At 37.9% G+C, this 26326-nt stretch overlaps 1 protein-coding gene across 3 annotated transcripts in view; it reads right to left on the reverse strand.

The window, feature by feature from the left end:
- Positions 1-1288: 1288 nt before the first annotated feature.
- ZFPM2 (zinc finger protein, FOG family member 2) overlaps positions 1289-26326 on the reverse strand; it is a 602281-nt gene continuing 577243 nt past the window's right edge. For all 3 annotated transcript variants that reach the window (XM_060195956.1, XM_060195948.1, XM_060195963.1), the window contains 3 exons: positions 11827-12033; positions 7287-7514; positions 1289-4814 (listed from right to left, as the gene is read on the reverse strand). In XM_060195956.1, the coding sequence (XP_060051939.1) occupies positions 2320-4814; positions 7287-7514; positions 11827-12033 (2930 nt within the window). In that variant the 3' untranslated portion in view covers positions 1289-2319. The remainder of the gene's footprint in view (positions 4815-7286; positions 7515-11826; positions 12034-26326) is intronic.

A 26326-nucleotide genomic window follows, 5' to 3' on the forward strand; every position in this document is an offset into this window, starting at 1 on the left:
TAAGGTCAAGATTTTACATCGAAAAATAGTTATTGCCAATAATGTTTTCTGGAGGAATATTCACAGAAATACAACATTTTTAGTGTGTTATCTCAGTACTTATGCTTGGGGTCAGCATCTTGTGGTTTGTTCTATCATTAAATTCAATATGTATGAATAATAGTGCATTCTAAATTATCTACAAGTAGCACATCTTAGTTACAGGTAGGGCAATTACCTTTACAAATCAGAATGTTTCTAAAACTATCATGATTGGCATTGGTGTCGTTTTAAATATCTTTTACCTCAATAGATCCTCCATGATCTGGTTCATATACAGTGGTTCTCTCCTTCATCTCAACATGCAAACTCTTGAAATGCAGAAATGAGATGTGGGGGCTGGGTGGTGGCGCACCTAGACGAACACATGTTATAGTGCATAAGGACCCAGGTTCAAGTCCCCAGTCCCCACCTGCAGGGGGAAAGCTTCACAAGTGGAGAAGCAGGTCTTCAGGTGTCTCTCTGTCTCTCTCCTTATCTCTCTCCCCCTTTTTCTCAAATTCTGGCTGTCTCTATCCAATAAATAAATAAATATAACTAAAAAATAAAAAAAAAGATATGAGATGTGTAAAACCTTGGGTTTGTTTGACAAGTCACAACTATAAAATGTATATATCTTTTCCTCATCAGAATCCATATACCATCCTAATTCATTGAACCTCAAAATGTAAACTTTTCTCTCTTTCTCTTGTGAACTCTTATTAACTAGATGCATCTGGGCAGTGTTTGTGCTTATTCTTGTGCATATGTTTTTGTGGTTTTGTTTTTTTTTGTCTCTCCAATACTCAGGGATTTTTTTTCTTCATTGTGCTACAGTGGTAATGGTCGTTGGGGGAAATAAAGAACACAGAGATAGTGCATATTACATATAGTTAAAATAAACGAATTACCCAAGGTGGTAGTCGGGTTTATCATATTTTTTGACTGTACGATGGTTCGAACCTGTATTCATTCGGGAGAAACCATGGTACCAGACTGAAAATATGAGACAGTCAGAATTTCAACTTACGATGGACTTCCAGAACTATAGTCCTATTTGCAAGTTTATGAGGTTACATAACCTAGAGTTTCCAGTTTATCTTAATACAATAAGGCATACTGATAAGAGGCACAGAGAGATCATCTGTCCCTTTTCTGAGTTGCCATCATTTATCTACAGCTCTTCAGTACTGTTCTGAGCCCATCTTTCATGACAAAAAGGACATTTTTTCTTCTATGTTAAAGACAGACAATAAAAAAGTATGCCAAATTTCTCCAACAATCTGGAATTTTATTCCATCCATATACATGCATAGTAACAACATTTGTTGAGAAATTATTTCTATCAGAAGTAGAACATTATCTTTGTGATCACCAGGTGCAGTATTGCTACTCATATTTAAATAGATCTTCTATATGAATTAAATTCATACTTGCAGCATTGAGTTTAGGGTTTTGATTTAGACTGTGCCTTTCAAAAGATAAAACTGATGTATGCAACCTCATTACTGACAATACTGCTTCCAGTAATTTTTTTTGTTGTTGTTGTTCATTCTTTATAAAGTATTGCATTTAACAGCAAAGGTTTAAAAATTGAGACAGCTGCATCCGCGAAAAGAAATACAAGTACTATACAGGAAAGAAAACGCCATCTTCGTTTAACATACCTGTTTAAGATTAAGAAAATGGACAGAAACATCCAGCTACATACAAATGCAAAGCCTAGTGACTAAGAGACTGTATCTGCTAAAATATAAAGTGCAAACAGAGCCTGATTATCCAAGAATTAAAATCTTAAGGCGAACTTATAACATGTGTATTTAGAACATCTTTGCAAGTTATATTTTAGCATATACATATATCTGCAACAGCATATCATAAGAAATCAAGATACACAGGTGCTTTTGAAGCTATGTCTAAAATGCTCTCCTGTATTGTTTGTGACTATTTTCTTTAAAAGCTACTATACAGTGCAAACCATATGTGCTACACAAGAACTATACAATAACATTACAAATGACTTTAATATAAAGTTTTTAAATAAAAAATAACATAACCACAGCTATGAATACTGCTGGTAAAATAAATTAATTTTTTTTTTGAAAATGGCACCAATAATACACTTTACTAATGGACTGTAATGAAATTACACCTTAAGTCTTCAACTCAGCCATAATGAATCAGCTCCTGATTGCCCAGATGTACTTCAAACTGCTTTCACTTTTGCACATCTGGACTGAGTGGAACAAACATACTAAACACTGGTACCAAAGGTGACTGCTGTTCCTTTGTGCAGTTACTTCACTTGACATGTTCCGCAGCATGTGATGAACAATAAAACTTCTTGTGAGTGATAAAGTTTGAAAGGTTGTTGAACTGGATATCACACAGGCGGCAGTATTTCCCACTGGTTGGAGCCTGGGTGGAGCCATTCACACCCTTTGCTGTGCTAGACAACTGTTCCTCCGCGGAGGGAATTCCTGGTGAGACATTCTCATTGGCAGCTAAGGGGTTCTCAGCCATCCAAGATGGAGATTTCTGTTCATCTTCATGCTGAGAATTCTGGGAAACATTCTCTTGCTGTGGGTTGGCTGCAGGTCTCTCATCTGGTTTCAGTCCCCCATTAACTATGACCATGCCTCGGTTTTTGGGCAACAAGGGCAGGGAATCTTTCTTCGGCACAGCACAGCCATTTGAGGAAGCCTGGCCTTTTGGAGAGTCATTTTCTGCATTTGTACTTTGCTCCATGTCAGCATTATGGATGACAAGAGAACCAGAAATATAATCACTTGGTTTTATCCCATAATATGGAGAGAGCTGATCGGCTCCTTTTGCCTTTTTTATTGCTCCAGGGTAAAGGCATTGTGGGAGAAACAAATGTTTGTTTTCTTCTTTTGTAGCAATGAGCTGATCTGCTTCACTGAAGACTTTCAGGCCTTGAAGAGTGGCTAAGTGGGATGAGAATAAGTTTCCATTGGGGGAAGGCTGTTTGAGGTTTCCATTTTTCTCACACTTTATTATGCTTCGTTCATAGCTGACATCAGGGCTGTTCCGTTCACTTTCTGGGTTTGGAAAGGCTTTGCTGTCGAGTTGGCCCAGGTCATTACGCTGGTGAGCAGTGACTGGGCAGAAATTCTGCTTATGAGCCAGGTAGTTTTCTACCTTGTTGAAACTGATCTTGCACACAGTACACTCATGGTAGTCCAGCAGCCTCTTGGGAGACGTGGTCATCCGCTCGGACTGGGACAAGCACTTTTTGCTGAGATCCATGGGCACGTCCATCTCTAGGCAGGAGAGACTGGCATGCGTGCTGTCACATTTGGAAGCTGGAACACACTTGTTGATAGTAAGAGATGTTTCCAAGTGCTTGGAGACAACTCCTCCTGGAAAGATATCACACCGTGGGTGGTAGCACTCAGCTAGTGCTTCTGTGGGTTCTTGAGTGGAGGTACAAGGATTGCTGAGGTTGGCCACATCAAGAAAACGCTGCTGGACCAGAGGAGGCCTCTGTTCTTGTTCCGGTAGGCACATTTCGTACATCTTCCTCCGCTTGCGTGTGCGCATTGTTCTCTGCATGGCAGGCACTTTGTTGGAAGCTGATCTCTTCAGTGGAGGGTCATGGCGGGTAGCACAATAATACTGTTTGTGGACCATGTACGTTTCATGCCGGCTGAAGGTAATGTTGCAAGCTTCGCAGGTGGTCTTATTTGGGTCACTTTCCCCATCCACTATGGGGACGGTGGGATTTTTCACATCAACAGGTTTGCCATTCATTTTATCCTCATTGCTATTGGAAGTGGGGAGCTTCTTAGCTGGAGTGGAAAAGTCCTTATCGTGGCCCTTCCCATTTGGCCCAATCAAATCTAAGACAGTAGAAGAATTGATGCAGGGTGTTTGTAGAAGCGGATTCTCAGGATCAGCAGAGTGAGGGGTGGGGTTGAGAAGGTTTATAGAAGTCTGGCCAGTGTTGGGACTTACAGCCTCAGGCATCTTTTCTGAAACACCAGGGAACTCTGGGGACTTTGCCATCTGTTGCCATCGGCTGCTGCAGTAATGCTTTTTGTGTACCAGATAATTATCCAAATTATTGAACGTTATGTTACACTCGAAACAGGTAGCCCCCTTGGGCATCAAGGGGCTGTAAATTACAGGTGGGTAGCTACTACTTCCATGCCTCAGTCGCCGATGTACCAGTTCAGACATCTTGGCTAAGATCTCTGAAGCTTGGGGAACCATTGTGATATCTTGAGGGAAAGCAAACTGAGACAGGAAAGGGCCCATGGGAAAAGATGGCCCAACATTCGGCTGAACTGGAGATGATGCAAGTCTTGGACTAGAGGGCTCTGACTTTATTTTCGTGTACGAAAAACTCTGTTTGTTAGGAGTAGGTTGTATCTCTGGTCTCTGATTAGTGAGAAAAAGTTGAGTCTTCTTCTCACACTTGTCCAGCTCTGTGTCAGAGCTGGCATCTTTAGTCTGCATGGCCTTTTGGCTCGAGGGGAGTTCGTTTCTGGTCATCAAGTCCACAGCTGGCTGTAGGTTGTCTTCAGTTGTGCTAGGAGAGTGGTCCATGTCACTTTCTCTGGGAAGCTTGCCACCAGGAACATGCAACTCCTGGTGTTGCAATAACTCCCTCTGAGTTTGGAAGCCGAAGTGGCAGTGATTGCATCGGAAGGCAGCTTGAGTGAGATGGGAGAACAGGTGTTGGTGAAAGCTGATGACGGAATCAGCAGAATAGCTACAGACGGTGCATTTGAGGCTAGCTCCAGGGGGGAGGAATTCTTCCATTTTCACTCCTGGAGAGATATACAAAATAAGAATACTGAGAATCAAACATTCTTGGCTTTCTAAAGCTAAGAGCTTGTAATAATGACCAAATGCCCTTGACACAACAGGAATGAATCAAAATCTTTCAGAATATCATCTATGACATTAACTTTTTTTTTCTTGTGACATATTTGAGCATGTGTGATAACAGATACAGCACTTTAGAGCTCTCAAAATACTTTCCTGGGTATTATCACATCATAGGCATGATTGTCTACATTTTACAGGCCAGGAAGCAATTTCAAAGAGGTTATGGGAATTGATTATGATAATAGAGTTATTCAGTGATAGATTTATGGCTGATGTTCAGATTTCATAATTTCTAATGCAGTCATGTTCTTAATACAACAGGCTCTACATTAGGGAGAAGTGGGCATTTATGTGAGTTGCAATTGATAATCTTTGATAATCTGATGCAAATCAAATAACTAAGTACACTAGAATAAATAGATGGTTATGCAAAATAATTCAATAGGAACCACTTTGTAAAATAATTAACAACCTCCTAATTAAGGTTTTGTATAAGTCTAGGATTTCATTCACTAGTTTTGCAGACAAAATCAATGTTTGAAATAACCCTGGTTTGTAACTGACTACTACACTCACATAATTGTTCAGGACCAATATCAATGCTAATGGATCGCTGTCTATTTCTAGTTAGTTATTAAATGCAGTGAACATCATTGTTGACTATCATATAGTACTAAGGTCGATTCTATATCCCATTTATTGGCAAGTGTTTAAATTATGCATGGCTCATCCTCTCTGTCCTCTAGACTAAAATGAGACATTTATGTGGCAGAGAAAGTCTAAATCTTCAGCGATGAAAGGAGCCTTTTGGTCCATGCCTCTCTTTCTCTCTCCCTTTTTTCCTTAACCAAATCAAGAATCAATTTCTCCTTTAGCTAAAAAAAAATCCCTTGTCTGTTTTTGTTCTGCACAACTTGGCTCATAATCTGAGACAACCAACCTGGTTTTGTTTTCCTGGTTTATCACCTACACAAAGACAACTCATTTCTAGTGAAAAAGGGAAGAGAGTGAGTAGAATGGAAATCGCCTACTTGAATGGGTTCATAGATAAAATCTTGCACTGTACTAAAAGTGTTAGAGATGGGAGCTATTTTTTTTTTTTTTTTTGAGATTCAGCACCTATTTCAGATGTTACACAACTTAACCAAAAAATGGCGGAGGAAGTCATCCCACAGTGTTCTCTAAGCTTTGTGTCACTGATACTATAAAGCTATGGCCCCCAAACTTTGCTATGTTCCATACTACATTGTCCCTAGATAGGTTTAAAGTTAATATGATTCTGTACATGTGACCGAATTCAATTTTAAAAGATACAAGGATTAAATGGAAATATACTAATAATAATTAGTACAATTTCAAAATAAATAGGAATAATTGTCTCTTGGTCAGGGTGTGCTTTAAAAAGAAATCTTGTCTCTTAAGGACTTCTTAGAATATTGTAGTAAACTAGGTCTTTGTCATAAAAAGGACTAAGCTGTTATAAACATCAAGAATATTTATATATCCATGCTTAAGTTAATTCCTCTCAAGCCTGACTGTAATCAGAACTATCAAAATATTAGCTCTACTTCCATTCATCAAGAACTTATTCTTTTTAATGTACTTATTATTTCTTCCTAACCATTTGGGAAACAGGATGGTCAAATATGGAAGATCATTTGATACTTTAATCAATAAATATTAATTATATATGCAATAGAATACTACTCAGTTACTAAAAATGGTTATTTCACTTTCTTCATCTCATCTCATCTTGGATGGAGGTTGAAGGAGTCATGTTAAGTGAGGTAAGTCAGAAACAGAAGGAGGAGTATGGAATGATCTCACACGTAGACAGAAGTTGAAAAATAAGAGCAGAAGGGAAAATAAAAAGCAGAACTTGGACTGGGTTTGATGTATTGCATCAAAGTAAAAAACTCTGGGGTTGGGGGAGGGTTCAGGTCCTTAAACATGATGGCAGAGGAAGACCTAGAGGGGGCTGAATTGGTCTGTGGAAAGCTGAGAAATGTTACACATATACAAACTAGTACATTTTACTGTTGACTGTAAACCATTAGCACCCCAATAAATAAAAAAGTATTAATGACAATATACAAATACTATTGAAATTTTCCTTCTAAAATTTTACTCCCTAAAGTGCTGCTTCAATTGAACAACACCAAAAAATAAGAAGAAGGAGGAAGAGGAGACAAAAGATAGAGTGAAGAATGATTTGGCTTGCTATTAGAAGAGAATTCAGACACTGGTTCTTTTAGTAGAACACACTGATTGCGAGTGAGATAACAACCAGTTGCTCTTAGTTTGATTTTCTTTCAATTTTATAGTTGGACAAATATGAGTATACATGCATGTATGTATATATAGAAAAGATAGTCTCCTGGAATCAGAGAAGAAACAAGGGAAGTATTTACCACTGTGTGAATTTAGATGCATTTCTAGAGCTCTGGCATTGGAAAAGCTCTTGGTACACTGTGGGAAAGGGCACAGGCTAGAAATCTGAGGAGCAGCACTGTCTTCATTTTCTTCTGACACTGGAACAACTTCTCTCTGCCGGCCACTGCAGTAGTACATCAAATGGGCTTGCAGGTTTCGCTCACTCCGATACCAGATGCCACAAGACTTGCAAGGGAATATGTCTTCTGTAGGCCAAGAAAACAGGGACGTATTAGCTACTGTCCATTTGGAGTCAACTACAAGTAAAGTAACATTTAGCTGAATTTTCCTCAGAGACCACTCTTGGTCTGAATTGGTCAGTCACAGAGCGGGGTGTTGGGGGGGGGGGGAGATATGAGGGCAGTGTTAGATGCTATCCTCTAGTGCAGGAGGAAGATTTTAAGTGAAATTTACCATCTCACAAGCACTCCAGAAAATGGCAGTATAAACTGGTCTAGCACTGGAATGACAAGAAATGAATTCTAAATTGTTTCCATCATGTGTATGGTTCAGAAAAATCAGTATTCATAAGAGCCTTTGATTTATTAAAATGAAAGATGTAATGAAACTAAAGTTAGTTCTGATGTCAACTTGCCTCATTCATTTTTTTCACCTGATAGATTAATTAAAAACTGCCTGCTGTGTGGTAGACTCTATACTAGCTGAAAAACAAAATGAAAAAACTTAACAGCTATCATGGAAGAGTTTATAGTCTCCTGGAGTAGAGGAACAAGTGGTCAGAGACTTATATTAGAATGTGATCACTCTGTCTCTTTCCCTCTCTATCTCCTCTCCCCTCTCAAATGCTCTGTCTCTATTCAGTAATAAATAAAAATTATTTAAAAGGTGGGGGGGGCACAGGTGGTGGTTAAGCGCTTAAACTACAGTGCACAACAATCTGGGTCCAAGCCCCATCTCCCACCTGCAGGGGGAAAGCTTTAAGAGTGGTGAAGTGGGGCTGCAGGTGTCTCTTTGTCTCTCTCCCTCATTATGTTCCCTCCCCTCTCAATTTGTGTCTCTATCCAATAATAAGTAAAAATTATTTTCAAAATGTAATGACTATTCTGATAACATATCTGAAGGGGGCTCTGGGTGTAGAAAAGAGACAGTAAATTGATGTGTAGATGAAGCGGATAGAATGAGGGAGGAGGTCAGAGAAGGGTTTGGGGAGAAGATACTGATATACCTTAGCTGAGACAAGGATTGTAGTAAAAAACTGAAGATTATTATGCTACAGGAAATAAGGAAAAAGGTAAAGGAAAGAACTACCAGCTGGGTTTTGCTCATATGTGAACTAAAGCGAATTAACCTGAAAGATATATATGTATATAATTAGCTAAATAATTATAATAATAATAATTAGCTAATAATTATTATATATAACATATATATGCATATATATTAGCTAAACTGCATCTTGAACTTGGTGATAGCTACAATGGATAATGGGGACAGGGCACAGAACTTTAGTGTGTGGGTTTGAAAATAGGCCCTGAAGATCTGTTTTGTTAAACACTTATATGACTAATAATAAAAAAAAGAAGAAGAAAATAAACAAATACTGTTTGATCCTTAGTGAGTCAAGTGGAAAGAAGGATTTCCCCTCCTAACCAAGAGAACACTTCCAGGAAAGCTATGGGGGAGAAGCAGTGGATAAAGGCTGGCAGGCTGTTTTTTTTTTAATTGTTGTTGTTTGTTTGTTTTCATAGTTTCCTTCCTCTACTGCTCATGTAGTTTTTATTTGATTGTTTGCTTTGATTTTTGGCTCTCTGTAATTTCTTTGTGATTGCCACCCTCTACTTCGTTGGGAAATAATGATTTATAAGAGAGTAGTTGTCACATGTATACAGTTTCTTATCTTCCCACGATAGACGTTTGCATACCACATTGGCCACCAATTTACATCCTCCTCTGCCATAGTGCTCAGGGACCCCAATCCCCTTTCAACTCCCTCCTAAATCCCCCTTTAGAATATTGGATCTGCTGCAATAGGCCAGAGCTGATCCATGTTTCACCTAGTAGTTTCCCTTTAATACTTTATTAATCTGTATCCATGAGTGACTGATGTAAGATTTTATTATGACATATGAGTTTCAAACATACAACATTATAAACAGTCATGTGGGCCTAGGGCGTTAATTTCAAAATTAAAGGTTCAGTTCTACACTGGTCTCCCTAGAACTGATCCAGCTGTCACTTGAGAAATTCTGATTTTTATCCTTGTGACTAGCAATGGAAAAGCAATAAGCTTTTTAAGCAAGAGACTGACCAAATCAGATATTATAGAATCATAGCCATGGAATCATGCTTTTAGGGCAGTGAGTTTGAAAAGAAAATGTATGACTGGTAGGAAACAACTGGAGTAATCTAAGTGAAATATTAAGCACTTTAAACTGTAGATAATAGTCATGCAATGCCTAATAAGCAAACATCTGAATTCTGCTTATACTTTTATTGTTAATAAAAAATTTCCCTGTGTGTTTTATCCCTCGTTATTCTTTAATCCATGTAACCAAGTTTGTTTTATTCACACTCTTCAGTGAGTGCTATTGCTGGTGAGTAGATTAATAAATAAATTAATTAATTAAATATACCATTTAGCAATAGGGAGGTGACTCAGTGGGTAGAGCACTGGATTGCACCAATGAGGCCTTGGCTTCAATCCCCCAGTGCAACATATGCCAGAGCAGTGGCCTGGTTAAATCAGTCTCTCTCTCTCTTTCTTTTTTTTTTTTTTTCCTCCAGGGTTATTGCTGGGCTCGGTGCCTGCACCATGAATCCACAGCTCCTGGAGGCCACTTTTTCCCCCTTTTGTTGCCCTTGTTGTTGTAGCCACGTTGTGGTTATTATTATTGCCATTGTTGATGTTGTTTATTGTTGGATAGGACAGAGAGAAATGAAGAGAGGAGGGGAAGACAGAGAGGGGGGAGACACCTGCAGACCTGCTTCACCGTCTGTGAAGCGACTCCCCTGCAGGTGGGGAGCCGGGGGCTTGATCCGGGCTCTCTCTCTTTCATTACATAAATAAATACATTTCAGGAGTCGGGCTGTAGCGCAGTGGGTTAAGCGCAGGTGGCGCAAAGCACAAGGACCAGCATAAGGATCCCGGTTCTAACCCTGGCTCCCCACCTGCAGGGGAGTCGCTTCACAGGCGGTGAAGCAGGTCTGCAGGTGTCTATCTTTCTCTCCTCCTCTCTGTCTTCCCCTTCTCTCTCCATTTCTCTCTGTCCTATCCAACAACGACAACAACAATAATAGCTACAACAATAAAAACAACAAGGGCAACAAAAGGGAATAAATAAACAAAATAAATATTTAAAAAATTAAAAAAAAAAAACATTTTAAAGGAAACAGAATCTGTTCTCATAAGATGTGGTTGTTACTCATGTAGGTATATGGAGGTAAGTAAAAGAAGAGTCAAATCTAAAACTCAGATTGTGGGACGCCTAGACCATAGCTTTTCTGTATAAAGTATTGTTTTATGTGTTCAAAGCCTCTAAAGAAAGTCCAATTATTTCATTGTTTTCTTTTGCCAGTAGTATCAAGGTGACACATGTATAATCCCAATGCTCATGGACTCGTTTTTTAAAATTTCATAGGTGTGTATGTGTGTGTGCTCACACATGTGCACTTGGGGGAGGGAAGGGGAAGGAGAGGGAGAGGGAGAGGGAAAGGGGAGAGGGAGAGGGAGAGGGAGAGGGAGAGGGAGAGGGAGAGGGAGAGGGAGAGGGAGAGGGAGGGAGAGGGAGAGGGAGAGGGAGAGGGAGAGGGAGAGGGAGAGGGAGAGGGAGAGGGAGAGGGAGAGGGAGAGGGAGAGAGAGAGAGAGAGAGAGAGAGACTACAACACCACTCCATTTTTCAGGGAGTTTTCCCTGATACAGTGGTACTTCCATTTTGTATCAGGTATGGGGCCTTACTGATAGCAGGACATATGCTTTATGGTTCAGCTATCTCCTGGCCCCTGAATAAATCATTTTGATAACATATAATTTAAAAGGCATATTTGCAAGAGAAATTTGAAAAAGAAAGAGAGAGAATTTTAAGCTTCTTTGTATTTTTCTTTTCTTTCCTTTTTTTGTGTGTGCATGTTAATGTCTTGACTTATCCAGGCTACATTCCCTTTTGTTAGCCTAATCAAATTTTTATTTGTGTTCTCTTTCTATGTTTTAAAAAGTTTTAAACTCTGTAATCTTTAAAGAATATCACATTTACCTTACTGTAGGAACATCAACAAAAGCTGTTGGTTTCTTTGAGCTAAGTAGTGTTGAATATTGCTCAGCTCATTTAGAATGTCGGATTTTTGGAGTGTGTGACATTCAGGAATCCAAGCTGACATGAATGGATCTAAGTGTTCTTTTTTACATTCCCTTCAAGTTTGAGAGAAGATAAAATAAAATTATAATACTAGAGGAAAAGGTTTGTCCCTGGTTGCCTGTCAGCAGGCATTTTCCCCCTCTCCTATGAATACCTATCATTACTACAAAGCTATTGTACTAGGCTATTGCACTCAGCACTTACTATTGACAATAGCTGTAGGCAAAATAGAAGCCATGGCAGCTTGCTGAGGAAGCAGCTGAATGGAGTCCAGCAGGCGAGCAGGGTACATCCCTTCTGTAAGAGTCATCTGACTGGCAGTTTGTAGCCTTGAGTCAAAATCCACCACAAAGGCAATTAGCTCTTCACCCTCAGAGATGGCCTTCGTCGTTGTGCACCAAAGCTGACCCCCTATTAAGAAGGAGAAAAAAAAAGAAAGATAGAATTGACATTAAATACGTGAGCCTGCTGCACACTGGGATGGTGTCAATAGCACCTTCTCATGTCTTTCACACTGATTTCAAAGGGGTGGACTAGTGGATCAAGACAACAGCTGGTTGTCTGGCTGCACTTCTCTTCCCTCCTCTGTGGGCAGTTGGTATCCCTTGCCTTAAATGAACAATCTGGGGAGCAGTTGAAAGAGAACACTAAGAACCCAGTATAGATATAACCCATGGGAAGTTCTGTACTATTTGCCCTCCAGGTTTGCTTTAATTATGAGCCCTACGATTCTGAGGTATTGAAGAGGCATGGCAGGGAGTCAGTCTCAGAAATTCATTATACCTGGTTGAGTGTACATGTTATAATGTGCAAGGACCCAAGTTTGAGCCCCCCAGTCACCACCTGCAGGGGGAAAGCTTCATTAAAGTAATAATAAAGAAAGAAATTCATTTCAGGGTGAGCCTTTGCAATTATTCTTTCTGTATTGTGTGAACCTAAGAATTTACTCTCTCCTTCCCCCAATCATTTCATTAGGAGAATATCAGGAATTACAACTTAAAATAAACAAAAGTTTGACAGTTCAAGACAAAGAACATGAAGTTTCATTATCCTACTTGCTGCTGCTTTTCCTTTTTCTTTCTTTTTTTTTTTTGGCTGAGTGATCTTTACTTATATAATATTCCTTATAATGTAGTTCCTTTATCTCCATTTACCCTGATTGAACCTCCTGAAAAAGGAGATATGCCAAAAATCCTTTTCAAAAAGGCTTATTGAAATAAAGATTTGTTTAAATGAAAAAGGACTCTCTCTTCAAACACTAAGATATACCCTGGCTATGCACTTCAAACACACACAGGAGGTGCATTAAGAAGAAAATTAACTCTAAGAGGACATCTCCTAATGTATTGCAATATGATCACCAAAGCTCATTTTTTAACATGTTTAGACAGAAAAAAGCACTTATATTTTGTTATCCGCATTCTCTAGCCTAGATATATATCATTTACAGTTATGTCTGAATTAATGTGGCATACTTTACGTTATATGAATCCCTCCATTGTATATAGATTGCAAAGCTATATATTATACTCATTAAGCAAGCAAAAATTGCACCCATTCTGATAAGTGATACTTCTGTTTATCTTTCAGCATAACTGTGTTCAACTACACTTCATTTTTTCCACCTCAGAGACACTGAAGTTTTTAAACAACTTGTGGTCAAAATCCTGTGGAAAAGATAAGAACAGCATATGACATAGTAGAGCTACACAGAAGAATCAAGACATGGTTTTAGAGAAACCTGGAACAACTAATTGTACCAGCAGACTAAAGGTAAGCAAATGAAACACCATTCAGAGTAGTATAGGGTTTTGGAAGAAATAAAATAAAAGCTAAGGTTACAGAAAGGTTGCATGAAAGTTTTCAAAATAAAACACAAATATGCATTAAGAGACTAGCTGTCAGGCTCAGGTAAGAATTACTAAAGCCATGGGCCTCTTGGCACATACCTAAAATAGACTTCCTAGCTTCTTCCCACATTAAGAACCTTAGTTCTAGCCTTACCTTTAGATTCCTGCTTATTAAATAATTTGTCCTGCTTTATATATTAATGCTTTCTAGCCACCAAATTGCAGATGCTACCATGATGCCAACAACGTCCCTGGGGAGATAACTTCACCAATGTGTCCTGAAATCTCACCTCTCCAGAGCCCTACCCCTAGGGAAAGACAGAAATAGGCTGAGAGGTAGGATCCACCTGCCAATGTCCATATCCAGCAGAGAATCAATTACAGAAGCCAGACCTCCCACCTTCTGCACCCCATAAAGATCTTTGCTCCATATTCTTAGAGGGATAAAGAACAGGGAACCTTTCAAACTTTCTGCACCCCATAAAGATCTTTGCTCCATACTCTCAGAGGGATAAAGAACAGGGAACCTTTCAATGGAGGGGGATGAGACATGGACACACACAGAGAGAGAGAGAGAGAGAGAGAGAGAGAGAGAGAGAGAGAAAATGGGAGAGGGAGAGGGAGAAGAGAGAGACTAAAATCAACTATCTTTTTTTCTACTTTGACACTGGCATATCTAAAAGCATACACATTTATCAAGGTTGAAAAAAAAGATTTATTTGGGCATCTGACTATTTTACAAATATGTATATTAAATATCACTGTAATCAGGTATAAGTTGAAAAGTGCTAAGTGGCAGTGTCTGTTGGTGACACTTCTTTGGTCGGGAAGGCTTCTTCAGCTGCTATGCCTTCTCTGATGAGCTTTCAGATCCAAACTACTTACAGCTGTAGACAAGGTAATCATTCGTACCTTATCTCTCCTTGGGGATACAGTTTATTAAGTAAGTCTATGTAATAGAGAGGTGAACCGAGCAAAGCAATACAATACAGGCTTACTTCACAGCCTGGTCTTTGTTATTGGGTTTCAGTGATGAATGGTGGACATTAGTAGTAAAAATTTACTAATTCTGATCAGTTGGCATCATAGGTAAATTGACCCCTGGGTATCTTTCAGGAAAGGAAAAGTTTTCAATCAGGAGAACTTGAGATTTTTAGAGAAGTTACCATTTACAATGACTCATTATCTTAACAGTTCCAAATACCTAAGAATATGTGTGCTCAAACTAAAATGAAAAGAAGCAATCGATCAAGGAAAGTAAATTTACTGATATTAAGTGCAAAGAACAATGAGCTAAAATCTGTTTTGTTACAGTTTTAGGTAGCCTGGCAGTCGCAAAACATGTCTGCTTTCAGACTTACTAATGTTTTATATTTTATTATCTCTATCACTTTATGGTTTAGCCAAAGAATATCATCTTAAAAGCTTGAGTTAGATTGAGGTAAGCTTGATGAGAAAGTCACAGTTCTTAAGATTTAAACACTCAAATCATTTATCAGCAATTCATATTTGAAATCACTGCTGGGTGCCAGGCTGGGCACTATGCTTCATACAGAGCTATATAATTAAATTATACACATATAAACAGGTAAACATTTTATTTATTTGTTTATTTTCTATTTTATTCAATAGGACAGAAAGATATTAAGAGGGGAAAGAGAGGGAGAAAAATAGACAAGAACTGATTCCAACTTAGCAATGGAATTAGTTCTTGTCAGAATGGGCAGATGTTAAAAGTAAACTCTTGCTCAAACACAAAGTTTAGAGCAGATGAGACAGATACGAACATTAGCATGAAAACAACTGTGTCTGAATCATGGTGTGGAGACTGTATGTATTTTATTTAAGGGGCTGGCTAAGTAAATTTTTGACATGGTCTTTTCTCCTCCAAGAAAATAGATCTTGGATTTGTTGGGAAAATAATCTGAAGGCATAGAAAATGTTACAAAGACAATTTGGAAGATAGTGTTCTATTACAGTTGTGAAAAAATGTAAATTTTGAGGGAGGAAAGGGTCAAGTTCATAGACATGGTTTAAAGACTTTCATGGTGGGGCCGGGTGGTGGTGCACCTGGTTGAGTTCATATGTTACAGTGCACAAGGATCCGGTTCAAGCCCTCATTCCCCACCTGCAGGGAGACAGTTTTGCAAGTGGTGAAGCAGTGCTAAAGGTGTCTCTCTGTCTCTCTCCCTCTCTATCACCCCCTTCCCTCTTGATTTCTGGCTATCTCTATCCAATAAATAAATAAAGATAATACAAAAAAATTAAAGAAGATAGGGAGTTTTATGGTGACTTAGTGAGGTTAATGAGAGAAAGGAAGCTGCTGAAAATGACAATGAAAGGATTGATATCAATTGGGAGCCCCCATAAGCTATGTGATTTTTTTTTTTTTTTTGTCTCCAGGGTTATTGCTGGGGCTCGGTGCCAGCACTACAAATCCACTACTCCTGGAGGCTATTTTTCTCATTTTGTTGCCCTTCTTGTCATTGTTACAGCTGTTGTTGTTGCATAGCACAGAGAGAAATCATGAGAGCAGGGAAAGACAGAGAAAAGGAAATAAAGATAGACACCTGCAGACCTGCTTCACCGCTTGCGAAGTGACCCCCGTGCAGGTGGGGAGCTGGGGGCTTGAACCAGGATCCTTATGCCAGTCCTTGCGCTTTGCGCCATGTGCAGTTAACCTGCTGTGCTACCACCCAGTCCCCTAGGCTATGAGTTTTAAGCACTTAACCTATTATATTTAATCATGTCAGTTATTCTGTGAACAGGCGATGCTTACCTCAGATTAAAGTTGAGAAAAATTAAAATCTGGATAGGTGACCCAATTTGCCCAACCTCACACATATGGTCAATGATAGAATGATTATTGAGATTTCTGTCTAGGCAACTCCAAAGTTACTTCAAGTGTATGTGTGCTGTGTATAACTGTATACATGCATGGAAATAATAAATTGGAAAACAGAGTTTGAAAATTTCTGAGAGACTTTGGGGTACATGTATCTAGGACACATTTGAAACTTGGAGGGTATTCATTGCACTAATGTTATAACTCAAAGAAAGGACAGAGTTTTAAAAAAAGGGTTGAGATTGAAACTTGGAGTATCTCAACATTTATGGGGCAGAGCTGTCCCACACCACTAAAAGTTAGAGATGTGCTCCAGTAAAAAAAAAAAAAAAAAAAGGCAATTAGAGCTGAATAGTGATTTCTTCTGTAGAGCACACAACCTACCTTGCTTGAGGACCCAGGTTCAAGTCCTCATCTCTGCCTGCAATGGAGAAGGTCTACAGGTGGTGGAGCAGTTCTGCTTGTTCTTACCTTCTCGTTCTCTCTCTCTCTCTCTCTTTCCTCCCTCTCTCTCTCTCTGTCTCTCACCCTCTATAACAAAGAAAGAAAAGAAAGGAAAAAAAAAAAAACAGGAATGGTGGAGGCTTCTAGGCACTGAGCCCCAGCTATTATCCTAGTGACCAAAAAAAAAAAAAAAAAAAAAAAACCAGAAGAGATAGAATCATTAAAAATTACATACTAAGTACACATTCAGGAAAGTTAGAGGTGAGTGACACTACAAAACTAAAGGGTTACCTCCATGAAACTATTTGGTTGAATTTGTTAGATGGTGAATATAAAATATTTAATTTGAGAGGAATCATTTAGAGGAAAAATATCCCAGTACTGTAACATAGTTTCAGATATATATCCAAATAAACTCAGAATTCTAAGTGTGATTGTTAGTGTGTGTGTGGGGGGGCATGTAATACAATCTGAAACGAATTGTATAGGCGATGTCAGTGAACTATCAGGAGCAAATCTTTGGCTGCCACTTACTATTTGATTTTGAATTTGTTTGAATCTGTCCATCAGTTTCCTCACTGTGGAAAATTATAATTGTGGGTGGGGGAGATAGCATAATAGAAATGCAAACAGACTCTTATTCCATGAGGCTCTGAAGTCCCAGGTTCAATCATCTACAACAACAAAAACCAAGGCTAAGCAGTGCTTTGGTAAAGAAAGAAGAGGAAAGGAGTGGAGGGGTGGGGAGGGGAGGAGAGGGGGAGGAAAGAAGGGAGGGAGGGAGGAAGAAAGAAGGAAGGAAAATTAGGATTGAAACAATAGTACTGAATTTGTACTGTTAGTATGAGGATTAAATGAACTAGTATATATGAAAGTGTAAGAACAGTGGCTAAGATCAAAATGAATGCTTATTGTTAGCTATTACCCTTTTAGTTTGATCTAACTGGATTTTTTTTTTCATTGACTTGCTCTGTACTGCTATATCCAGGAGAAGAAATTTCTCCTGGATGAGAAGACAAACCTATGAATTTAATGAGCAAGCATACTTGATGAAATTGAGGTAGTAGCTAACTCCTTCTAGGAGGGAATCAGTTTTAAACCTTCAGGTGTTTGGAGCTAGAATGGAGAGATCAACATTAATTTACAACTGAATGGAAGGCAGTAATATTCATCTATCCTGATAAACAACTCTGAACACATACAAATGCTAAGTCATGTTGATATTTAGCTATTTTGTCATCTTGTGTCAATTAATTTCACACCCTAGGAAAAATAACAAGGGCCAGGTGGTGATGCTCCTACACATTACAGTGTGCAGGGACCTGGGTTCAAGCGTCTGGTCCCCATACCTGCTGGGGAAAAGCTTCATAAGTGGTGAAGCAGTGAAGCAGGTCTGCAGGTGTTGCTCTGTCTCTCTCCTTCTTTATCTCTCCCTTCCCTCTCAGTTCCTCTCTTTTTCTAGTCAATGATAAATAAAGATACTAAAAAAAGGCAAAATAACAAAGGGTATTACATTCGGCATTTGTTATTATCACAAACACACATTTACTCAAAAACCTCAGAAAATGTCAAGTATTGGCAATAATGTGGATAAATTAGCATTCACGTGCAATACTTATTGCATTACAAAATAGTATAGTACTGTGGACAGCAGGATAGTCCCTCAAAAAACTTGAAGATGAAATTACTTTATTGTCTAGTAGTCCCCTCCCTGGGTATATATTCAAAAGAAATGAGTACAGGATCTCCAAGAGATATTTACACATACACACGCTGATAAGAATATTGTTAAAAATAGCTAAGTCAGGGAACCTAACCAAGTGTTATTGACAAATATATGGCTAAGTAAAGTGTAGTACATTCACACACTGATATATAATTCTGTTTTAGAAAGCAAAGGTATTCTAACATATGGGACAACACAGATGATCCTTAAGGATAGTTCACTATGTAAGTGAACTATGTCAGTCACAAGAAAGACAAACACTATGATTCCATTTCTATAGAGTACTTAGGGTATTAGAAATCACAGACATAGAAAATGAGATGTTGTTTGCCACAGGCTGGGTCAGGAGGAAATGCTGAGTGATAGTTTGATGGGTATAGAATTTCAATTTTGCAAGATGAAAAGCGTTGGGTGTAAAAACACTTAACTTTAATGACACTGAAGTGAAATTTGATATATATCAACTGAGAGAAAAAAACGCTACTATTTTTCACATAACATTATCACACTATGAATTTAAAATATTTGCAGGGTTTTTTCCATCACAGCTAAGTTTGGAATCTACATTTAATGGAATGCTTTAAGATAGTTAAAACAAAACAAATAGAAACAGGAACAAGACATTTTCACAGTTTTCTTAGTAAATGTACTTTAATAAACTGTCACTTAAAAGTTAAGGTCTTAGTGAAATAAAGTTGTTGTCTAGATGGAGTTTACTTGGCTTACATTAACTATACTTATTTGAATGAACTTGGAATTCAAAAAGAAAAATGTTTGTCATCTTTATTTATTGGATAGAGATCACCAGAAATCAAGGGATGCATTGGATCGACCTTCTCGTGGTGCATCCCGTGAGTACCCATTCATTGGGGAAACTGATGATCCTTCCTAGCCGACTGAATCCACATGGATCCCAGTCACTTTCAAAGCCAGCAACAAGCAGCTCCTGATAACTTTCAACCTGACGCTGTTGACTGGCTACGGAAGAAGGGCAAACACTAGAAGAAGAACCAGAAATCAAAAGAAAAGGGTAAATAGATAAGGAGAGAGACAGCCACCTGCAGCCCTACTTCACCACTGCATGTGGGGACTGAACCTGGGTCCTTGTTCATTATAACATGTGCACTCAACTAGGTACACCACCATCTGGCTCCAACTTGAAATATTTATGTAGATCTAGACCATGTGAGTGCTGTACAAATGATAAGTGAAAAGGTAAAAGCAGGCAAAACTATGAAGTAATGACTTCACAACATTTTTTTAGTTGAGTCAGCTAATTAAAAACTTAGTAAATTTGTAATTGTATCTGGTTTTACAATGCTTATTTTTATTATTTTGATGATATGTAACTAATTATACAGGTGTTCAGTATTGCATCTCTCCCAAGCTGCAAAAGATCCTATTGTGTAAATCAGAACAACAACAACAAGAACCCATTCTTACTGTAGGGGCATGAAGTCTTTATCAGATGACATCAGGCACTAAAGCAGATATCTGACACATTCCTCACTTATATCACATGGAAAGGTTATCTAAGGACTCTCTCTCTCTGCTGCTTAGTTGTAAACATAGTCTCTGTCTCCCTTTTACAAGTAAAGGCATACATTCAAAGTTCCATAGAAACTAATAACTACTGAGACCTTGACATTCTTGGGAAAAAAAAAAAAGAAAAAAACATGTACTTACTGTTCTAAGTAATGTTTATGATCAAGGTTCCTGTACAAGCAGATATCATTCGTAACAGGAAGCTTATAAATTTTTCTCATAATTGCTGTCAAAACTGCACTGAAGTTTTGAGGATAAAGAATAAAGTCATAGTTCAAATTCGATTACATTTTGGAAATTCACACTCCTCTTGCTAGAAGCTGTGCCCTGAAATATCTCCCATCCTGCCAAATTTTTCACTTGTACTTTTTATTATTTATGAAATCAGTGTCTGCACAATGTCATGCAGACCTCTGCTGATAAACTCTAATTAAGATTAAGACAAGCCTTTTGGAAAGGATCCCATCATTAGCAAACATGATAAACACAAAAATACTCCCTACTTGTCAACCAGGAGCAATTCAGTAACCTAACAGTATTATCTGTTGCTAGGTTACAGAGCTGACAAAGCTCCAATTATATTGTTCTGCCATACCTATAGAGTTTTGTATAAGGAAAATGTATCCAGTATAAAAGCGTTTAACTTCATCCATGCTATCTGCAATTCACGGGCTTTCTACAATGGCAAAAATCAGGTTAATAATTACATAGCAAGCTGAAAAATCTTTTCCATGTGCTATGTCTCTACATGTTTCTTTTTAATTTATTTGTTTGATTGACAGGCGTTTGCTTTGTAAAAAATAAAGAAATATAAGCAATGCGAGGCTATAAACCCCAAGCGAAACTATGTCTGGGCTCATCAAGATATAAACCCAAGCTTAGCATAAAAATATACAGCAAATTGAACCAATTAAATCACATTTAGATTGTGGATTACTCTGCCTCAATATACAGAAGGATAAGGAGCCTCAAGCAAATAGACAGGGACATTGGTGTGTAACTTTATTTTATGCTAAAAAAAATCAATTCATACCCTCACCTAACAATACAAAAAGTAATAATAAAAAGATCTTAGTGGTTTTAGTGTTTTACAATAATCATTTTGTCTGATGGCTTTTTAAAATATATATATAGATGGCATTTTAAAAGTTTAAGTTAGTTTTTACAACATTGTATCAAGTATTACTTTTCTTAATTCATCTGGGGATTCTTGTGGAAACAAACCAATAGAAGACTATGCAAAAGATACATCTGATAGGGAGGGGAGGACAAAGGAAAAAAAAACAGTCAGAACAGGGAAATATAGGTAAATTAGACCTCTGTGATGATTTTACCATGGATTATTTTCTTGTGGTTTTCATGGAAATTTAGAGGAAAAGTAATTATGCATGAATAGGCCAGCATTTCAGATAGCTTTGGCATGGAATTGTTACAGTATATACTAAGTTGTTGCAGCATTTTGATCTCTTAAGGTAGACAGTAATATTGTTGCACTAATCCCCAGCCTATGTCTTTCACGCGAGTTATACATGAGCAATTGATGATCTTGGTGAAGTTAATACAGATTACACATCTGTTTCTAGAGTAAATCATGATACTTCTTAATGTATTCAAGTAAATTAAAGCTATTCGGGGGGAGTGTGTGGATAAATGGCTGTTTAATACACATACATCTGCACGTATATTTCTGGAGAGGAAGGAAATAGGAATACCTGTTTGGTCATTAACTTCTTTTATATGTACTAAAGAATTTGAAAATTCATCATGAACCTACTACTTATGAGATTTAATATTTTTCATAGGTGGGAAGCAAATGGTCAGAATAATTCTCCAAATGCTACCTAATTTCCCCATTTCACTACCATGCACATTTCTGCCTAGATCTCAGACATGAACAGAGTACCTGTAACTATATGTAGCCACATTGTTTCATACACATTCAAATCCAATCCTGTTGAAATTCCTGACAGTGCAGTAGTGTGAGGAATAGAACTTATAAATTATGTGTGCCCCTTCTTTGAAAACCACTGTGGAGGTTTCTTTATGCATTGGCAAATACAGTAGGAACATGAGGTATTGTGTGGATCCTCCTGCACAGCACCTGATAAAAGAATAAAGAGCTGTGACATATTCTTAAAACAATAGAGGAATTAAAGGGAAACAATGGGCCAGCTGCTTCATTAATACAATCAAAAGGGAACCTAGCACGGTGGAGTCCAGATAATTAAGCACTACTCTCTTAGACCATTTTTTAAAAAAATAATAATAAAATTGCTTTAAAATGTATTAACTACTTCATAGTTGTTAGATAGATCTCTACGCTTGTTTATTTGGAGTTGATTAATGCCTTTTTATCTGTATGCAGCAACATGCCAACTCATGGTTTACAATAGTTTTTGAATAAAATAGTGAGAGTAATTGATAAAGATCTACAAAATGCACAGCAATAAATCAAAAGCATTTTGCCAAAGGTTTTTTCTGATTTTAAATAATCTTAAGCATTTTTCATTTGTACTTATAAGCAATTCAGGGCATTTTACAGTGTTCATCTTTTTCATGCTTTGTGCCTCTGACATCTTTTTACAGAACATTCTAGCAGTTCCTGAAAGAGGGGAAAAATCAGACCTGACCAGCAGCTCTGGATTGTGCTTTCAAGTATTTGGACTAAAGGGAAAAAATGGACATATATTTCAATTTTTTTGCTTTTTCTCATTGTAAGAAATGGCAAATCTACTTGCCAAATGCACTATTTATCCATCATTAACTTGATTATAAAAAGTTAAAAAAAAACATTCATGCTCTTTATGTTAAAACATAATTTGCAATTTAAGATATCAAGGCTTCCTTTCTTCAATTCTTTTGTAGGCTGCCTTTCCTCTGATGTCAATAGAACATTTAATTGCTTAAGAAGTGGAAAATTGGAAACTGAATACAGTATGTTGAGTGTTGAACGAAGGCTAGAAACTATACTCTGGTTTTCTCTCAAATGCTTTTCAGCAATCTTATGCCAACCCAACATTCTATTTGCAAGCTTCACTAAACTATGTGGTGAGTTTAGATTTAATTCTATACTGTGGAAGTTAGAATCTTCACTGAGAAACAGAATTGGAATGAACAAGAGTAGAGGAGAAAAATTAATAAAGACACTAACTATACTGCTGAGATGAAAATACAATTTCTTCTTTTACACATATGTTACAAGTGAGTTACATGTGATTTAAAATGTGTCAGCTAGAATCATATTCTCAAGACTTCCTTGTATTATGGCAAGATTTTAAAGACTTTGTAATATCTAGTTCCACACATGAAAGCTAGTTTCTGACTTTGGGTATTTGTTCCCCATTAGCTCAGTAAGTTTTCCTTGAATACCAAAAAACAAACATATATACACACACATACACACAATCAGTGGGTACAAATGAAAATAACTTTTTTAGGAGCTATCGTATATGATTCCTTAAATATTTTTCTTGACTAAGCCTACAACATTGATTTTGTTACAGGGAAAAGGAAAATTAGAAAAATATGAATTATTTATAGGCTATGATCAAGCAAATCCTTTCCAGGATACAACTTAGAGAACCTCAGGTTTATAAACTGTCTATATATATTATTACTGTCTTTCAGCAAGTATTATGGAAATAGCCCAACAAAATTATATATGTACTGTCATTCCCAATGTTATATGCTTTGCTATTTAGCAGACATTCAACAGATACTATTGGCCTAAGCAGAATTTGGAAACAAAGAAAGATGAACACACTTATTTATCTAAGGAAATTATCCATCTGTCAAATAGAAAGTGACACATTTTGACTTTATAGACAAGAAAGTCAAAGTCATCCATATTGTATTCCTGTGGCTCCTTAGGGATCACAGAAGGTATTCATTCCCCAGTCCATGCTAGGAATGGATCCTCAATAGTTTGGCTCCTGGCATGTCTCCTCTCCATGTTAATTTCGTTTTTCTATAAGAAACTTTCTCCAAGGGCCTGGCAATGGTGCACCTGGTTAAATGCTCAGATTACAGTGGGCAAGGATTCAGGTTCAAGCCCCTGGTTTCTACCAGCAGGGCGAAAGCTTTATGATTGGTGAAGCAGGGCTGCTGGTGTCTCTCTGTCTTTTACCTATCTTCCCCTTCCCTTTCAATTTCTCTGTTTCTATCCAATAATAAATAAATAAAAATATTAAAACAAAACTTTCTCCCACTGTGATAATTTCCTTTCCCCTTTAAGAAACGTACAAAGCCCCTTCCAGAAAGTAAATGGTGCCCAGTTCCAGGTTTCTGTATTGTGGGAGCAGCAAGTTTTTCCTCCCAGCAGAATGATTCAGAACTGCCTGCTAAGGGTTTTTTGAACTGGAAAACTTTCCTGATGTGTTGGACTTCATGAAACTATGTATCCTATTATAGGTCTAGGCAAATATACTGTTTCAATAGAATTCCCATTCTAAGAGAGTTTGCTTGTGGAGTCTTTTCAACATTTTCTTTATGTGTTCTGGTGTAAGGTCGACTGTGTCATGCCGTTACAGGAGCTTGCAACTGCGCTGTGAGGTAGCCCATCTGACTGTCTGGCTCCCTGGCCATCGTGATTTCAAATAACCAGCCAAGAAAGAGGTGACATTGCACCCCAAAGGCGATCTGTCAAAATTTTGTAGGCAACTGATAAACTGATTACAAAGCTGCTTAAGACTCTGCTTGTAAACAAAAGCATTTATCAACTAATAATTTGCAATAAACTGATGCAACTCCCAGCTGAGCCCCTAACTGTAATTGTCTTTACCATCTGCCTATTAAAACACCATTCTTCATCAGCAATCAGAAGCAGAAGGGAGGAAATCTCCACTAAAGTACACAACTTGCAAGCTTATGAATAATCTGACTGCGTTCTGCACTTTCATTACGACTGCTGTGTTAGCGATGCTTAATTTTCATTCTTGCCTGGCTTGGGAATGCTCAGAAATTAGGTGGAGGGGGAAAGGAACAAGGGGAAAAAATGAACAGTGTACCTACTACTCTGCAGAGGAATAAATTATATAAGTTCATCATAGAAGACTATTTAAATTTTTTTCCTTCCACTGCTCTGTGCAATATTTATTGAGGTTTTCTGATGAAAGTCCCTCAAGCACTAGGCTAGAAATGAATCTCTCTATTCCTTTTACAGCTTGTCTATTTCCAGTATATGTCTTTCTCCCCCACACCCCCCTTTTTTTTTAAGTCAAAGAGACTCATTAAGCTTCTCCACAGTGTCAGTTTAAAAAGTCATGGGCCCCTTGGAACATACCTAAAATAGACTTTCTAGCTTCTTCCCTAATTTTATCTGCTCTATTCCTGCCTTTGGGTTCCTGTTTATTAAACATTCCATCCTATTTTATATCTTACTGCCTTTTAACTACCAAGTTGCAGACGCTACTATGATTCCATTCTGACCTTCCTGGGCAGATGACCTCACCAATGTGTCCTGGAATCACCCCTCTCCAGAGCCTTACCCCACCAGGGAAACATCGATACAGGCTGGGGGTATGGATATACCTGCCAATGTCCATGTTGAGTAGAGAAGCAATTATAGAAGCCAGACCTTCCACCTTCTGTACCCCATAAAGATATTTGGTCCATATTCCCAGAGGGAAAAAGAATAGGGAAACTTCCAGTGGAGGGGATGGGACATGGAACTCTGGTGGTGGGAAATATGTAGAATTACAGCCATGCTATCTTACCATCTTAAGTATTATTAAATCTCTAATAAAATATTTTACAATTTTAATTTAATTTAATTTTTAAAAAGGAAAAAAAAAACTGTGGGTCACCATAAAAGGGTGTTGAAGGCTTGGAAGTTTCCTCCAGGGGCAGGGAGAGCTCTGGATTAGAAGTGTCAAGTAAAAGGCAAATCCCTGAATCTGTGGCCCTGTCACAGATCATACACTTATGATTTTCAAGTTCATGTCTTCCCTAAGGACTTATAAGGACTCTGCTCAGAGTTTCCTTTTAGAAAGAGGGTTTTAGCAACAGTAGTCTCAAAAGGAGTCAGAAACTCCTTGCTCTTAGGACAAAAATCTTGCCCTTTGCAGTGTCAAGTGTTCAATATAGAAGAAATGAGCAAAGGAGGTTAGGTTCCTTGTATTGTGTTCTGGAAGCTTCTTTCAAAAGAGTCAACATCCTTTTGCTTTTTCTTAAAGTCTATTAACTTTCAGATATGTTTACCCTAAGTTTTTGTTCAAGATAAATTGTTTCAAAAAGAAATAATTGTATTAAACATACAAATTGTCTTGAGGTTGATCTATCACTTTTATATTTAAA

The sequence above is a fragment of the Erinaceus europaeus genome, chromosome 1 (genome assembly GCF_950295315.1).
Source record: "Erinaceus europaeus chromosome 1, mEriEur2.1, whole genome shotgun sequence".
NCBI lineage: Eukaryota > Metazoa > Chordata > Mammalia > Eulipotyphla > Erinaceidae > Erinaceus > Erinaceus europaeus.